Below are 19,051 nucleotides of genomic sequence, written 5' to 3' on the forward strand. Positions count from 1 at the left end.
GAATTCTTTTGTAAGTTCTGTAGTTTTGTAATTCAGTCTTCAATTAATTTTTTTTTTCATAGTTAAAGTCAGATATAAAGGTCATTTTTCGCCTTAAAAACATGAATCAGCTGCAAATAAAAGGCGCTTTTGATTAGTTGATGTTTTACTTTTATTATTTGGTTTTAAGTAAAATATTTTTTCCAGTTTATATTTTATTTATTTGAGTAAGGTGGGTTAGGGATAGAGTATAGATGTTCTTGATATAATGCTGAATTATCACTTTACCTCATTTGCAAATGAAAAAACCCAAAACCTTACAACTGCAACCGACCCAAAAAACCTTGTTTCAACAAATTCAGCAATTTTAAATATTTTAAACAAGTTATGACCTAGAATTTCCCTAAGTTGATCCAAAGAAGCTCATAGTAACATGAAAAACAATATGCTTACATTTTAGAAGTGGCTCAAGAAAATTTGTTCACTCATAACCATTGTTTTTCAAAATGTGTACCTTTGCAAATTGTTGTGCACAAAAAAAATAAAAAAATTATTAGTAGTACATATAAATTTTAAAAGTTTAAATACCTAATCTTATTTTAATAAAAATTATCTACAAATACATTGCATTTTTATTGAAGTAGAACGTTTTTCAAAACACACTTATCAACTACTATTGTGTTTAAATAAGCTACAGTATATAATATTTATGTTTATTAAAGCTTGATAATAGATACATCACAATAAGTTTAAGTAGAAACTGTGAAGTAAATACTGTTTAGAAAAGAGTTGGTAAAATTAAGTAAACAAGACTTTTTAAGCATAAGTAAGTAAATAGAAAACTTAAGATGGTAAAAGAATTATTAATAAAGTGTTTACATACAAGTTTCCAAAACTATATGAACGTGAATAATAATAATAAAAAGGCTATGAAAACATTTGAAATAAAATATAATTATTGGAATTTAGTTAATGTTTTATTTAAATAAAGGAATAAAGCTATAGTATTAATAAATTATAATTTTAGAAAATTTACACTAAAATATACTTACGCAATTAAAAAACAGTATTTAAAAGAAACTGAATAAAATATTAAAACAAGATTTAATTAAAAAAAAAAAAAAACTATAACAGTTTATACAAGTTAGTATTGTATACTATTTTTTGTTTACAAAGCTTGGGCTTATAGATTTTTATAAAAAGAGATTTTAAAACACTTAAATGATATATGTTACGTATATTATATATGAATCTTATTTTAATCATTGTATTCTTTTTTTGACAAGATGTTCAAAGGTATTCAAGTGGTGTGTAACTTGATAACAAAAGGTTTTTTTAACCAGGTCCTTGGACCAAATATTTTGAAGTCTTTTATTTTTATTGTTTTATAAACAGTATATGTAAATTGATAAGAAAAAAGTTAATTTCTCATTTTTCTAAATGTTATTAAAAAAGTTTAACTAAATTTATCAAAAAAATTATTTAAGTATTTTGAGAACCACTGTTAAAAACAATTAAATATTTATTTTTTAAATGAATAAATTGGGCTTCAAAATAATTCATATTTAAATGTTCATTTAAAGATTGATGTTTTTTTATTATGAAAAAAAAATTAAGAGGACATAAATGTTTCACTTGCTTACATATTTAATTAAAAATGATTATAGATTTTAAAAGAAAAAAAGGAGCATTTCAAGATTTTACCATTATTATTAGTAAAGTATTTGTCTGTATTGTAAAAATATATTCATCAAATTCTCACTAGTGAGCAATCTTAGTTATGCACACTTTGTGAAAAAATGCTTAAAACTACTTAAATCTTTTTTTTTGTTAAATAGTTTAAAAACCAAATGATTAATATATAAAAAATAAAAAACTTTAACTGAAATAATTTTTCTTTAATAAAATACTAGTAGTTTAACAAAGAAAATAATAAATGTCATTTAGCAAAAAGAGGGTGAATGGACCACTTGGACAACTCCAAAAAAAATCAGATAAACTGAAGGCAGAGGTAGGTATATATATATTTTTTGAACTTTGATTCTTTTTCAAACACATGTCAAATTTTATTTTTTTAGATTGGTATTTCATGAGTTTTTACAGTAAGTATGAGGTAATTAAAAAGTTTCATATGGTTAGTATTTTATATAAGCTACTGTTCTTTTTATATTTCGCTAAACTAAAGAAAAAAAGTTGTTTGTGATTTAGATTAAGCATTTTAAATATCTATATAACTTTTGAATTAGAAAACTTTACTACTAATTTAGGCTTGAACAATTAAAGATACAAAAGTTTGTCCAGAAAAAAAGGTATCATGAAAAACTATAGTTTTTGTGTAGCTAAAAAATCTCATAAAATTCGAACCAATTAACTCTTGTTATCAAAAGAAACTAAAACACTTTATGAGCTGTATTAAAAAAATGCTTAAAGTAAAGCCAGAAGTAATCAAAAAATAATTATGGTTTGCACAAAATAGATTTTACTGAGTATCAAAACTCTCTCTATTAAGAAATACCACCAAATAATATAAACCTTTTTAGACACCATTAACAAAATCAACAACAAAACTAAGATGTTTGTACCAATGAAATAGATTAGCAAAGTTTCACAAAAAGTTAATTTGCCATATTTTGCCTGATAACCTTTTTTTTAAACTTAAAAAGTAATTAAAGATAGCTTCAATCACTAAGAGTGTTTTTGTTAACATATTATTATTTGTAACTCTAAAATACTATACCATATCAGTAAAATCTTTTTTATACGAACTTTATAAAATATTTGGTTAAGGGCATCTTTAGTATAGGTCCACCTTTGTTTTTACAAGTTGATCTTATTTTATAGAGTTTTATCTGAGCTATCAGAAATTTTTAACAACTTATAAAATGTATTAATCCGTTAACACACAAAAACATATGTCGGTATTATAAAAGAAGTACTGTATAACTTATTTTTATTATTTTAAAAATCGCAACATTTAAAGTCTTTTAAACTATTAAAGGAACATTTGCTGAAAGTTTGAGGTCTCTAGCTCAAAAAATGAAGAAGAAGATAGATTTTTGTAATTTTTTTATTTTCCGAAAAAAATAATCACAAAAATTTTGCAGTCCCTGCATTTGTTTTGGAAACTTTTTACAAAAATAACAGTATCTCAAAAGTTCAATAATGATAGTTTTTAATTCAATGAAAAATGGCTGGTAGTTTGTACTTAAATTTTTTTTATAAGAGACAATTTTATTTTAGTAGAAAAATATGTTAGACCCTCCCCTATGCCCTTAAGTGATAAAATCTTATGTAAAAATTGAAAGTACAATATTTAACTTTACAGTTTTCTATTTAGAAGTTTATTTAAAGCTCTAAAAAAAAATATTGGTTTTTGTTGTTCTCTAGTATTGGTCATAAAACTTTGTAAAACAATTTTAGTTTGTTATCTACAGTTTTGTCTTAGAAGCTATACATTAATTATTTTAGACAAAATAATAAACTGATCTGAATTAATATTTTTTCAAAACTTTTACATCTATAGGTTGACAAAATCATCTTACAAATAGCATCATTAGAAGATCCTAAGAAAGAAAATGACCTTGAAAAACTAGCAGATGCACTTATTGACTCGAAAGTACAAGCTTCAAATCTTCTTTTAGCTGCAACTTCTCTTGTTAAGGTTTTTTAGAAAGTATTTTGATAAACTTACAGTCAAATATAAAGACATAGAGAACATGATCTTAAATATATTTCTAAGTTCGTCAGAATAACTAGTATTTTTGTATTTTGAAGTTAAAAAAATGAAATTTAGTTTTGTTTTTAAATTGTATAACACTTGTTTGTGTTCCATTGAACAAAGTTTTTAGATATCTTGATAAAATTAAAAAAGTTACTGTCTTTTAAAAGTGTTAAAATCTAACAATCATTAATTATCTGTCACAATATCAAACTTTTATTGTTATTGACATCGACTAGTAAAACAGAAACTGATTGTTTTTTGATTCTTAAATAATTTTTGTACTTTGACATTTTTTTACATATACCCTTTTATTACTGAATCTTTTGTTAATGATTACTTATAGTACAACAACTGCTACAAGATGTTCAAATTAGATAAAAATAAATGTACTAAAATTAGAATAAACAATTGGTTTTTATTAAAAATGCTAACCTTTTATTCAAGAACGATGAGCCTGAATTAATAAATAATTTTGAACGCCGAAAAACTGATGAAGTCAAAAGACTTCAGCTACTCCAAGTTAGTTATATTAATATATAGCTTAATTAATTTTTAATATTAAAAAATATATATATATACTTTTTGTTTATTTTGTAGTTTTTTTTTTTTTTGCAAAAAAAATCTTTTATATTACTTTGAAGCATAAATAATAAAAAGTGTCTAAACGATAATTACTTAGTGTTTATCAAAAAGGTTTCAATTTTGATTTAGTATTTAGAGCAGAATTTTATTAGTTTATGGAATATTTTTGTGATCAAACTTGACTACTATATTTAGAGTTTCGAAAGCAACATACTTCTAGTGTATTTTAAATATATTTTTTTACAGAAGAGGACAGATAATGAGCTTCAGAAGATTCAAGATGATCAAAACAGGTTAAAATTTGTGTTATGCTTTTGTTTTATTTAAATATAAGACCAGTTTTGTGTTTTGACATGTGTTTTAGATCAAATTTTCAAACTCCATATGTAAAACTAATACTAAGTTTAAAATATATGGTAATGATTATCATGATAAAAATATCAAAAATCACTTTGAAAAGTTATTTTTCTTATTTTTTGCAGATACAAAAATCAAACAAGGACTGAAGATAAAAATGTAGAAAGGTAATATTACTTGTTTTAATAAGTGTTTATTTTTTTACAACAGAGAAACAAAAATGACGGTATGTATTTTTGATCAAAGCTTTAAAAATAATTTAATAAACTATTTGTTATGATTAATGTTTAAAAAATAAAGTTTGAGTTTTAAATAGATTGGATACAAAATTAATATTAAGATATTTTTACAAATAATAGTTTATAAAAGTATTGAACAGATAACAAATCTAAAATAATTAAATAATAATAGAGCTATTTGATATTATAAACAAACTAAAACCAAAATTAGCACAGTATATTTTTTAATCTGTGTGAAGCTCTATAGCAATTTATTGTTTAAACCTCAATATAAATTTTTATTCTTTGTATTCAAACTAAATTTTCAAATTTTTGAAGTTTTGTAGTAATAAATAGATATTAATCTTAAGCTGTTTTCTTATCTATAAATAAAAGAAAGTTGAAGTGATTTTAAGAACATTTTTTTAACTTTCTCTTCAAGTAATGAACAAATTTGCTAATGTAAAAAAATATTTTATATATTAAGTTTAAATTATTTTATAAATCTAATAAAAAACTGTTTATGACCTGTAAATTTAGTTATATGTCTTTTATTTTATTTTAAACACATAAATTACACTTTAAACTTTAATGATTTTGTTTTTTATCTAAAAATCACAAGTTTTCTAAGATACAGGGTTTTTTAATTGCTTACTAAAGCAATCACAGTCATTTTGTTGCCAAACAAAGCTTTTTGCAGGTTAAAAAAAAAGTTTAGGTCATTTACGTTATGATAACTAAACATAACTTAATTTTAATGATATTAGATTATTTACTTTAAATTAAAGAAACAATTTGAAGAAATTAGTAAATAAATAGTTCTGATGAGGAAGACTCGGAATATATCAGCGATGACATCGAATCTGGTGGTACAGAGTCTAATGAAGCCGAAGTCGATGAAGATGAAGAGAGCGCTGACCTGTACATTGTCACATCATCTTGGGCAGGTCAGCAGAAAGGAGACCTATCAATAAAAAAGGACGAAATAATTGATGTTCTACAAAAAAGGTTCAAAATTTGTTTTAATATACGAAATATTTTAATAAAGTATTTGTATCTTATTTGTATTCAATTTTCTAAATATAAACTGTCTGTTTAAACTTTTTTACTGTTACTTTTAAAAAGCTATTTGTTAATACCTGTAAAAGTTTTATAGATATTCCTTAAATTTATGCAACTTGTTTTTCGTATGTGTGCTTCTGTGAACTTAAAACTTTGTTGAAGTTCACATGATGAATAATAACATTTAAAAAAGTTTATATATATTTAAAGACTTTATTTCGTTAACATACGATTTCGAAGAAGTAGGTTGTGCGTTATGTATTAGTATATAATTGTAATAAATTATATAAATTTATCATGTTTAGATTTTGTTTAATTTAATTTTATTATAGATTATTAAAACATTATTTTACGGAATTTAACATCTTTTATGAAAGCTTATTGATTAAACTATAATTCAGTTTTTATAAAGTATAAAATTTTTATTAATTTTGATATATAGATTTTTTTTTTAAGTTTTCCGATACAAACGTATGGACTACAGTTTTTTATTCTCATTTTTTACTGTAATTTAAAATTTCACTAAAAATCTATCTATAAAAATCCATACTAAAAACAGTAGAATTTTATTACTAAGATAATTAATACTTTAAACTAAAAATGATAAAAGATCACAAGCTGTTAATTTTTTTTTAAATAATTAGAACGAAATTTATTATAGAAACAAAAATAATAAACTGCTACTGAAAGGTAGTGAAATGTTAGAATGTAAACACCAAAGTCTAAATAGCTGAACAAATTGAACTTCTAATTAACTGTTCTACACAGCTGCTAACAGTTTCTTCTAACAAATTGTTTCTACGTTTAACATTGATATGAATTTTCAATTCGTACCAAAAGTTGTCAAAAACATTTTTTTACCAGCTTGTTTGTAAATTTTCAGTGAAGATGGTTGGTGGACGGCGCAGAACAACGACGGTGAGACGGGACTCATTCCCTCAAACTTCCTCGCCAAATACCACGATGACGCTACAAACACGCCCAGTGACGTAACTGAAACAAACGAAGAAACGTGTGAAAATGACGATGTAGCGGATGATGAGGTCGCCAGTGAAGTTACCGCTCCAGTTATCGTTGTGCCCAAGAAGCTGGATGCTTTCAAAGAGTACGTTTCATTTCTGTGGTAAATTATAAAACTGAAACTTGTTAGATATTGTTCTGTTTGACTTGTTTTGGAGTAAACGTTTTAATAGCAATGTACTAAGCAAAATAAAAACTTCAATTGGTTAAGAATAGTAAATTGTATAACTTAAACAAAAGCTTTGAAGATTTTTGTTTTTTATTACTTAGTAGAAAAATGTTTGTATATGAATTTTTAATGTTCAATTTTATTAGTTTTTAAGTTGATAAACTTTTGTTGCTTTAGCATTGCAAGTAAAATAAAGAGTTATAGAGTTTTGAATTTATTAAGTTCCTTTAACCTTGATTTAAAACTTATCAATATACAGGTTTTCGAAAACAGAATTAAAATTTGTTTTACTCCGTATTTCAGCCCGGGAAAGACCAAAAAAGCGTATTTGTTTTTGTGTCTTGTAAATGTTTGCAGTTTGAATGTAACTTAATTGACTTTTAAGATATTACTCTGTGTAAGTTTTTTGGTCTGTTATATGTTGTAATTTTTTTTATGAAATATACTTTTATTGTTAGTTTAAATTGTCTATGAAAATACTCTTTTAGACTTTCTTATTCTTAACATGTTTGTCATTTATTTAATCTGAACTCGGAATTAAAGTTTTTAACTAATCCTTTAGAAAATTTATCCCAGTTTAAGCATTCTAAAACACTAAGAAGATTATTCTTTAAGACATAAATTTGAAAACGTTCCTTGACTAAGTAAGAATAAGTAACCTACTATTTAGACATGTGAGACTTGTTCAGCGTTTTTTTTAATTATTTTAAATTTTAAATATCATAATTTCAACTGATTAAAGCACATTTTTCATAATTATTATATCTTTACGTTATCTTTTTTTTTCAACAGGAAAAACAAGAAAAAAGGAAAATGGAATGAAATAAAGGAAGCACTTGATATTGTTTGTAAAGTTGTTTCTTAAATAAATTTTTGTATAGTTATTTTTAGTAAGTATTTTGTGTTTTTTAGAAGCTCTAAAGCTCACCGTTTTCAATATAAAACAGTTTATTTTAAATTATAGTTTGTTTACTTTATTTTAGTTAACTTTTAGAACAAAAGGTTATTAGGACTTTTTAATTACCAATAATTCGTAATTTTAAGATTTTAACTACATAAAAATTGTAATTTCTATATCTTTAATGATGATGAAAAAGTTGTTTCTGATTATATTTTTTGTTTATGTTTTTTTGTTAATTTAGAAAACCTAGGATTCTTTAGTTTACCTGTTTTAATACTACATGAATAAAAGATATTTAAAAACAAAGTTAAAAGTTATAATTTTTAAGATCTATATTTAAAAAAACTGTAATCTAGTAGATTTGTTTTTAAATTTCATAAAATCTATTTTTAAGATCACTATTTTTAGTTGTAAGCTGTTTCAAAACACTATTATTTCAACGTTTGTTGCTAAAACAAGTTGTCTGACATATTTTTATATAGTTGTTTAATACGTTAAAACTAGTGATCATCTACTAGATTTAGCGTGAGTCGGTATTTTTTACTAAGATCTGGATCAAGTCAATTGGAAAGAGCATCATAAGCCAAGTGTTTTTTTTAGACTCAAAACGTATTTAGTTTAAAAAATAACCATATTTCACAAAAAGTTTTCTGCAAAGATACAAGCTATAACCCAGAGGTTCTTAACCTTTTTTTTATGTTTTACCTCTTTTTGGAAGGTAATTACCAAAGTTACCCCCAGTATACAAAATATTGTAATATATAACTTCAAGCTTATTAAGTATAGAAAATCGTAGAATTTATAGAGTATGTTTAACTTAAAAAAGTACAGTTTGATACTAACTTATAAATCAAAAAGACAATTAAAAACAAAAATTAACATAATTAACTTTTAATAAAGAAAATTTACCTCAGGTTATAAATCGCTGCTCTAACTGAACACAAACAAATCCACAATACTAGATACTTTTTTTAAATACTAATTGACCTTTATTGCTAATGTTTACCAATGTTTATAAAGTTTTTGTCGCTGTTATCAAACTTACAAAAGTATTTAATGAAGAATTAATAAAATAATTTTTAGCTTCTCTTAGTTGACATATGTATTCTTTTTAATTTGATAAATAAAAACATGTTAAATAAGTTATAGTAATTTTGCTTCCGTTTTTTTATGACACAAGAGTATTAATATTTATTTTTTTAAATTATTTTGAACGTTATCAATCGTTTTTATTGCTAGATTAACTATCCTTTGAATACTTTATTCAATGTTCTACAACTAAGTGCTTGTATTGAATGTCAATAAATTTAAAAAGTATTTTTTAAATTAATATAACTATTAGCTAGAACGTAATAAGACGTATAAACCATATGAAAAATTATATCCGGAGTGCAACTTAGCATCCGAATCTGGCCACATCTTGATTCTAAAGTACGATCTGGGTTCGATCACTAATTTAAACCGAAATATTAATATTTTGTAGTACTTAGTCTAAAGAAAGACATCAGTATAAAATGAACAAAGAATATTTTTTTTTTCAGGCTGAAAACAATAAACCTATGGAAGTTGGCGAAGTTCTTTCAGCGTTGGGGGCTGTCCCTTCGGGATTTCGAGTTTCGGAGTTGCACAAGTTGGAAAAAGAATTCGATCTCAAGTCGACATTGGTGGCGAATATAGACAAAAATGCAACAATATTTTACAGCAATCTGACCATAGACCCATTGACTAATAAGGTATTGACCTTCATACTACCCTAAGGCAAACTGTCAGTAATTTAAAAAAAACTCTCTTATGAGCTAACTGTTTACTTGTTTAAGAAAACATGTTTCATTACGATAAAGGCATATGTAAATAAACTTACAAGTTTTTTGTTGTCATCATCTTTTTTAACAGTAAACTTAAATAAGTCGGTTAGTATTTAAAAAAATATATTTGATGGAAAATAAATACTTTATACAAACCTTACTAATATTTATTTTTCTCATTATTATCTCATTATATTTAAAAAATTGTTGGTTAAAGTTTAAGATCGTAGAATAAGACTTACTAATTTATGATTGATTTTATTTTGTATGTACTTTTAGAAATACTACAATTGTTATCAAATTTTTATTTTATAAAACTCAAAAACTAAAGAGTTTGTAAAAGATAAGTAAAATTAAAAATTCATGGATTTTGAAGTCATACTAAACTATAATACTTTTGTATTTAAAAATTAATATTTGCTTTATAATACCTAATTAATCTTTGGGTTTGAAATCTAAAAAATATTAGTGATTTTGGAACAGTGTCTCAAATAAATACTAATTTTAAAATTTGAATTCTCAATGCACCATTGAAAATATTTTACTTAAATAAAAATCAAAATAAAAAGAAGTCAAAACAATGATCAATTTTTACTATATATGATAATGTCTAAATTTTTTAATCATTGTACTTTTACCGTATTTTAAAGTTATAAAAAAAGTAAATAGTAGACTAAATAAAGCTTAAAATGCCTTAAAAGTAAAACTAATTGTTTCTTTTTTTTGTAATTTTCAGCTTCTTTCGGACACGAACAGGTTTCTAAGAAGCTTACAAATACTTGAATGCAGAAATATTCCTCCGCTTGGAGGCACTGTAGAAATATTGTCCCGTCAAATCAGAGTCTGCATGTTTGACAACGGAAAAATACTAGGTAATATCTGGAAGGTAAATAGAGTTTAAAACTGTATTGGAACTATTGTTTTAATATCTTTAAAGGTTCCAAATTAAAAGTGCTAAGTACTATTTGTTTCAACTCGTTTAATAAGTCTGTCTTTTTTAGTAGTTTTAATAAAATAAAGTAAAAGTCTCAACACTTTTCTAGGTCAAGTTGGACCACGTACCGGTCAAGCAGAAGCACTGGAAGTTTCAGCCAAACAGCCAATCAGCTTTCGACAACCATCTTGTCGTCAGGACGACCGAGGTGGCTCGCAATCGGATCGGTGTTCTGTTCGAGCTGTCCGTGTCCTACATACGCACTTCAACAAAGCAGCACGGCCAACTCAGCTGCGGTTGGACCTTTCTGCCGCTCTACGACGACGACGGCCGCATTATCGAAAGTCGCGCTTATAAGCTTCCGCTAAACGGCGGCACGATCTACGAAAACGGTGTTCCCCTCGACCGCAATCGCAAATCAGCCAAACCCAAAGTCGGTTTCCAAGGCATGCTGGCTTCGCGGGTTCGTGACGCTTCGCTCACGGTGAGAGTGGGGGTTCCCCATCGCAAGTACAGGAAGTTCGTCGACTATTTGCCACCTTCGATTGTGACGTCACTTAGAAGCGCGCATCTCCTGGCTTTGCATCGTCAACGTCTCTTCAACGTGGTCGTTGGTGACGCGGTCAGTTCAGATGACGTCACTATTCGCCCATGCCCCTATATTACTACTTTCCTGCGCGTTTGCAACCATTGTAATGTCATGGACGCGGTTCGAAACTGGTGGAAAGCGGAGCTGGTTAAATTGCCGAAGTCACAGAGAAGGGAAGAAGGGGTTGCTATGCGACTGTGGAAAGAGGCGGTGATGAAAATTGCTTTTCCGTTGAGTGAAATGAAAGTTTTTAACCGCATGGAGTCGCTGTCAGAAAATTTTGACCACCAAAAACAAGCTGAGGTCATTTCGAAACTGCAAGAAGGGAGTCCTCTCAGCGTGCTGATGTCCGCCAATCAGGAGTTTGCACCTTTTGATGTTGTTGCCCACTCTGCTTATGACATCATAAACCCCTAGTATTAATTTTATATGACTAAATAGTGGAAGGAACCAATAACTTTGCTAAAGTTAGAAAAAAAATTCTAATAAGCCAGAAAAACTAATTCAAATTTTTTTTTACCCTTTTTTCTGTAGCAAAAACTTAGCTTTTATTCAAGCTTCATTTGTATTTGATAAAAAAAACTAATTTAAATTTATTTAGTAAGACTCAAAAGTAATATTTTATCAAACGCTAAATATTTTTCTATAATGAGATTTTTCTACCTCTAACGAAAAGATGATTATTAACTATAAAATAGTAACATGTAAAAATTTTCCGGTTAAGATTTTATATAGTATTCAAACTAAGATTATACCTTTTATAAACTTTCAGATGATTTTTTTGTTAGTTTCTAATTTTTGTTAAATCAAACTTCGAAAAAGCAATTTAATCTTACTATTTACTTTTAAATTGTTTTTAACATATTTATATTTATTTATATTTTGGCCTTAAATTTTCTCATTTATATATTATTATATTTTAACACTTATTTTTTAACAATGGTGTAAGCAAGAACGTATAGCAAATCATCAAAAATTAATTAATTTATAAGTAGTTGCAAAATTTTACCTACAACTAAGGATACTGTTTCCAACAAAAGTTTTAATAATATTTTTTATTACCATGTACAATTTATCATTTATAGTTTTTTTTTAGATTTCTGTTATAAAATTATGAACAAAATTTGTACCTTTGTCGACATTTAAGTTTTTTTATTGCTTTTTTATAACAGCACATGCGTTTATAAAAACATATCAACAGAGTTGTTTACTGTAACAGAGTACTTTCAATATGTATTACCCAAAATAGAAAATTACTATTAAAAAAGTTATTTAGTTTAGAATTTTTACTACTATCTTTTTTTTTAAATATTTTGTACCAGAATTTTCCTAAAAAAAAAAAGTAAGTTGTTTTCTTAACTACGTTTGTTCAATGCAGTATAATTATATAATTGATGTGTAAGAAAATAAGTTTAACATGTTTTTACGATTTCTTGCTGAAACATAAATATAAAATGTTTCTACAAGTATGCCAAATTAATGAATTCGTACTAAAATTGAAATGTAAATATTTTTAACTGATGGTTATTCTTAAACTTAATTTTTGCAGAAACTTTCGTTGTATATTTTTTTGGTCTATAAAAAAAAAAAGATTCGGTATAAGCTTTTCTTTCTGGTTACACATGGTGCTTTTTTCTTTTTTTACTGGTGCATTACATAACATTTTGTGCATATTAGACAAGTATTCCTGTTGTTTAGTTTGATCTTAATGTCGGCAGATCTTATTGTTTGTTTACATTTTTGTGACTTGAAGTTATTTGTGCTAGTAGTATTTTGTCTTGAAAGACATCCCCTATGGAACTTATGTACTCTTTGATTATATTTTAAAAGAGAATATTGGCTTCGTATACTCCTTTGACCATTATAAGGGCGTTCTACAGCTGTAAAATATATTAGAAATAGGTTTATTTAGCACAATTTCACAAAAAAAAAGAGTACTTTAATTAAAGTTCATGATGAGTTCAGTTCCTAATACAAAGCAACTTAAACTTTAATAATCCTTATACAACATACCTGTCACTAATAGGGGGTTCTACAAACAAAAAAAAAATTGAAAAAGTGACCTAGTTTATCCAAAACTTGCGATTGAAAGTAAAATATAGAAATTAACCACTTTAATAGTATTGGTTACAACTAAAAAAAGTACCATAAAAAAGCTCAAAAAATGCAATAGTAAAGATAAATACAATAATATGTATGAAAAAGTCTTGAATTATAAAAATTTGTATAAAATTAGCGGACATTGAAACAGTTTCAGTATTTTTTACAGTATTTTTCTTTTATTGATGTTGGAAAATAGAATATTTAAGATTACATAAAGTACTACACACATAGATGTGATTGGTTTTGTTTTTTACAGAATAAATTATGTTTCACTCTATTGGGAGTAAATAGTATTTAATATCAATGAAGGTTTGCTAATTGCGTACAGTTCTTTGGTTTATTTTTACTTTTAATTAATTAATGAAGCTTTATGTTTATAACAACTTGCTTTAAATCAGGGTTTTCCAAATTTATTTTCGTAATTGCAGAAATTTTAAAAACAATTGCCTCCTTTATTAAGTAATGCCCCTTTACTAATTATTTACCCTTTTACTTTTTAGCTCTCTTACTGCTTATTGTCCCTGATAGTCGAGATAACCCTCTTTAGGACTCTGTTTTAAACGTTTTTTTGTAGATCCTATGCACAATTTGTAGTAACTTTTAAACCTATAAATCTTTGCTTGGTAAACCTCAATTTATAAGCGGTTCTTGTTATTACTAATCATATATATTTTATACTTCCAATTGCATAGAACTACATCAATTATACATATTTGCAGTTAAATAGAGTGTATTTTTATATGTTTAGTTTATCAATTCTCTATCATTTCCACTAATAGGCCTGTAATACTAAAGCAGTATTACATTATGTTATAATTTGCGTTAATGGTTCTATTATTTATATTGTCTTTACTGAGATGATAATAATTGAGAAAAAGTTTTTCAATTTTCGTTTTCCATTTTTTAGACTAATTTGAAACAATAATAGTTTTAGTAAATAAATAAACTTAAATAAACTTTTGTCAGTCTTGTTTTTACAATCATCGACTAACTTGAACAAAATTTTGCAGTTGAAATCGTTATTGTTGAGTGCATTTTGAAAAAAGTTTTACATATTGCCCAATAGTTTTCAGAATCGTAAAAACGCAGGACCTAAGCATCAAAACGAGGGCCACTTAACAAATTAACTACAAAACATGACTTAAAATTTATAATTATAAGTAAAACATTATCTAGAGGACATATTTATATTTTTTGATATTATACTACAATAGTTGATTGAATTTGATAAAGAAATTGACGATCTAAATTGATGATGATAAAGGACTTGAAATCTGAAGAATTTTATAGAGCTACACACCACTTATTTAATTAAATTATTCTAAGTTATGATTAAAAACTTAAAATATTAAACAAGAACTTACAGAAAAATTATAACAAAAAAATCAGAATTAAAATTATAATAACTTTATATAAAGATGGTAATAAAACTGCAGAAAAAGTTCTTAAAATAACAAGTTTAGGCGTACTAGTTTCTTTTAAACTGTGAAAATAGATAAAAGTTGAAGAGTATGTTTTTCCAGAAAAGTGTTTTTTAAATATTTTTTAATACATTCAATTTTTACATTTGTAAGTTCATACCCTATATCTATATACTCATCTAGAACAAGATTAACCAGGTAAACAAACACAAAATAAAAATAAACTTTAAAATTTGTCATAATATTTTATTAGTCTAAATCAGGTTTTCCCAAACTTATTTACTAAATCGCCCCCTTTTCATAAGTTTGAAAAAAAAAATCGCCCCCCATGATTTTATACAGTAATTCACTCTTGAGTACGCACTTTTTAGCAAAACAATTGTGTTCAAAATGTTATTTAGACTGGTACTTCTTAGGCACGCACTTTTAGGCTTTGTTCAAAGTAATTTACAGGGCTTGAGAAAACAATTTACAGACATTTTATTATAAGCCAAGTGTAACAAAATACTCTATTATTAAAAAGTCTTAGGTATTCTGTAATCAATTCTTTTAAATATTGAGTTGTTTTGAAACTAATGAACCCTTTAGGTTAGTGGTGGACAAAATTTTTAGTCAGCAGGTTATATCAAACGATTATGACTTACAGAAAGGCTCCACTTAAAAAAATAAAATACAACAAATTAACTAAATAAAACAGGACTGTTTTTTGTTTTAATACAAAATAAGTATTTGCAAAACTTTTTTTATCACTTTCTAGCACACTAAATTAAACAATTTTAAAGTGATCCACCATTATATCATAATCTACCTAAAAATATCAAAACAGTGAAAAAGGTACAGTTAAAGCATAATTTACACATTTTGAAATGTTCTCAAATAATTTCTTTTACAAAACTTTAGTAGTACTTAAAAACAAATACTATTTAAATTGTAACAGATTAAAATAACTCTGTAATGCAGTACTAATAAAGTCCAAAGATTCATCAAAAAGGCTTTTAGTTTTTATAATTAACGCCCAAAGCACATTAACAATAGACAAAGTAACAAAAAACAATATACATATTGAGGATACTAAAAAAAGACGTTTTATTCTTTTGGGAAAGAAATTTAAACAAACTATATAAATTATTCGGAGAAAAAAGCTGTCCAATTTACTTAAAAATTTTATATAAAACTCTTTGTTCTGACATTAGGCAAAAAAGGAAATTAAAAACACTTGAATATTTTTTTATATTACCTTTTATCATTGAAGGTAATGTACATATAAAAAAAAGCATTAATATGTATTCACTGTAAAATATAAGTGTAAAATACTTAGAAATATGAAAAAGAATTATTTTTAATAAATACTAAATTTCCACTTCAATAAAATCAATAACTAAATAAATATATCTTTCTTTGTTGAGTTTATTCACAAACTAATTAAAAGAATGATAAAATCCGTACAAGAAAACATAATGAAAGCTAGGTAAATACTTATACATCTCCCCCCAGATTTTATCACCAAGGAGATGAAACGACACGTCTAGCTAACAAAACAAATTATTTACAAAATTGCAAACTTAAATACAGTTTTCTGTGCTAACATCAACGAAACAACACTCAAAACGAACGTAAATCACTAAAATGTTACAATAAACATAGTTACAATTTGTACAAAAATATTAATTTTAACAACAGTTTAAACAGGTTTGTATGTGCCGCTTTCGGCATCATAAATCTTTCTCCGGGTTCTTACACGACCGGAACGACGCAGTTCATTTTCTGGAAACACTCCATCGTCATTAAAATTTCTTTCAAATACCCTAGATTTATCATTAGGGTCCAAACGAGACAATACACCATTTTTCTGATTTGTAGAGGATTTGCTATCATCAGTGCAATTTGAGTCCTCAGGTGAAAGGAAGGTAGCTGGTTTTTCTTTGCAAATTTTGTCAAAGTTATCTCCAGCTTTGAAACGTATTCCTTTATGGGAGCGCACACAATAAAAACTTTCCTTGGAATCTTTTCTCTCATAGTTGCCAGAAAAAAACCAACTTCTGCGTTGGTATGTTTGCCTTTCTAAGATAAGGGATACTATTTTGAGATTTGCAAACAGGAGGATTAAATTTTCTTAAAAACTTTGATTTCGTACAGTTAAGCGACCTGATCCATCAATCTTGACAACATACTGATGATAGTCTTTTAGCTCTACTATTACACCACTTTTCCCCTACTTGTTAGGGAAGTTACCTGCTTGATTCTGTATCATGACATGATCACCGCAATTCAATGGTGGTAACAATCTTGTGTGTTCACTTAAATTCTCGAGAGACTTAACATAACGAGACCTAAGAGCTTCTTCCTTTTTACTCCATGCGTTACGCCAAATGTTTAAGATCTGCGGGTTATTGTAAGCCATAATACTCTTCCTGAGGTAAGGCAAGGAGTCCTTTAAATTTCGTCCCAGAAGGATCTGTGCAGGTGATAGTTTGCATCCTGGATCAGGCGTGTTTCTCTGCGTAAGTAAAGCTTGTACCATTTTGTCATTATTTAGTTCACCATTTGAACCAACATTCTCCATTAACAATCGCTTAGAAGCCTTTACTGCTAATTCCGCCCTACGGTTTGACACTGGATGATATGCAGATGACATACGATGGTGTATACCCCATCGTTTCAGAAAATCTTTGGTAAGTTTTGCAGAAAACTCTGGACCTCCATCAGAAGATATTTCAACTGGAACACCAAAAGTCACAAAAATACGACGCAAAGCTTTACACAGCCCTTTTGAACCAGAATCATTTGTACCCAATTTTATTCTTTGTTGTTCTGTCCATCCTGAAAGTCTGTCGGCAGCTACAAAATAATACCAACCTTTGAACTGAAAATAATCACAAACAATTGACTAAAAAGGAACCTTTGGAATCAATGGTTCAATTGGAGGTAGGCGAGGATTGCTTGGTGCAATTAAGTTGCAACTATTGCAATTTTCCCGACAACCTTGAATGTCATTTGTTATTCCCGGCCAATAAACAATCGATTTTGCTCGCTCGTTCATTGTAGTGACTCCTTGATGAGCAGAATGCAACACTCTTAAAACCTCTTGTCTTAATGATGGAGGAATAACAATTCTATACACATCATCCTGAAGTATACTGCTAGGTGATAGAAGCTTATTATGATCAAGTTCTCGTTTACGATCACCACACATAATGACCCCATCCATCATAAACAAAGAATAGCGAACTATCCAAAACTCATGCAATTCTAATGGTAGGTGGTCTTTGGTCTCTGGAAAACCAGCTTGAACATAATGAATAAGCTTCATCATTTGTTTATCTTTTAAAGTTTCTTCTTTAACTCGGTCAAAAGTCACAGCTTGAAAATTGTCACCTACTTGATTACTTGCAATGATACACTCACTGTCTGGCAAACGTATTCCAGCTAAAATTTCAGAAGCACTTATCTCAACTTCATCTTTTGTTTTATGTACGGTTTCCACTGGATGACGTGACATTGCATCTGGAGCAAGGTGTAGTTTACCAGGTTTATGTAGAATCTTGAATCGCCATAAAAGACTTCTCTGCTTTAACCGGAAAAGGCGGGGGTTTGCAATTTCATCAAGTGTTCTGTCTCCAAATAATTTAACCAGTGGTTTGTGATCAGTCAGAACCAACAAATTATCACATCCTTGTGTGAAATACCGCGATTGCTCAAGTGCCCATACAATTGCAAGGCTTTCTCCCTCTACCGCAGCATAACGTGATTCAGAAGGTCTAAGAAAGCGAGAGCCTGCTAAAACAATACGCCATCTGGTTTGACAACATCCTGGCACAGCAGACTTACAAGAGCAATGTTTCTGCGACAAAAAGTAACCAATACTAGTTGTAGACCAGTCTGGCTGTATACAAGTGGGCTTTCCCAAATCAAAAATTTGTATTCCCTTTGTTATGGCTGCAACTATAGCTTCTCTTGATTTGTAGAATGTATCATCTAGCTCATCATTCCAGTAAAATTTAGTTTTTGGACTTAATAATGGCTTAAACACAATCATCAAAGAAGTCAATTGGTTGTAGTGTGAAACTTGGTGCACTAAACCAAACCATGATCGCACATCTGTTATTGACTTTGGTATAGGAAAATCTCTTATAGCACTTATGAACTTTTCTTGTGGCTTAATTTCAGATTTCGTAATAGGAAAGCCAGCA

At 27.3% G+C, this 19,051-nt stretch overlaps 1 protein-coding gene across 1 annotated transcript; it reads left to right on the forward strand.

Annotated features, from left to right (window-relative positions):
• The first annotated feature begins 1,893 nt into the window (after window positions 1-1,893).
• Window positions 1,894-11,973, forward strand: LOC145837887 (nephrocystin-1-like). The gene is made up of 11 exons (XM_082945372.1): window positions 1,894-1,990; window positions 3,503-3,640; window positions 4,145-4,219; window positions 4,529-4,575; window positions 4,765-4,806; window positions 5,677-5,865; window positions 6,803-7,024; window positions 7,901-7,952; window positions 9,551-9,742; window positions 10,551-10,700; window positions 10,858-11,973. The coding sequence occupies exons 1-11, from the start codon at window positions 1,916-1,918 to the stop codon at window positions 11,752-11,754; spliced, it is 2,079 nt and encodes a 692-aa protein (XP_082801498.1). The 5' UTR covers window positions 1,894-1,915; the 3' UTR covers window positions 11,755-11,973.
• The last annotated feature ends 7,078 nt before the right edge of the window (window positions 11,974-19,051 follow it).

Source organism: Thalia democratica, chromosome 6, assembly GCF_965202585.1.
Source record: "Thalia democratica chromosome 6, ktThaDemo2.hap1.1, whole genome shotgun sequence".
Taxonomy (NCBI): Eukaryota; Metazoa; Chordata; class Thaliacea; order Salpida; family Salpidae; genus Thalia; species Thalia democratica.

Bases quoted from the DNA above. Each gene is read 5' to 3' on its own strand.
- LOC145837887 (XM_082945372.1), top strand. From the start codon at position 1,916: ATGTCATTTAGCAAAAAGAGGGTGAATGGACCACTTGGACAACTCCAA. The intron at 4,807-5,676 runs GTAATATTACTT...GTAAATAAATAG, and splicing joins GAAGATAAAAATGTAGAAAG to TTCTGATGAGGAAGACTCGG. The intron at 7,953-9,550 runs GTTTGTAAAGTT...TTTTTTTTTCAG, and splicing joins TAAAGGAAGCACTTGATATT to GCTGAAAACAATAAACCTAT.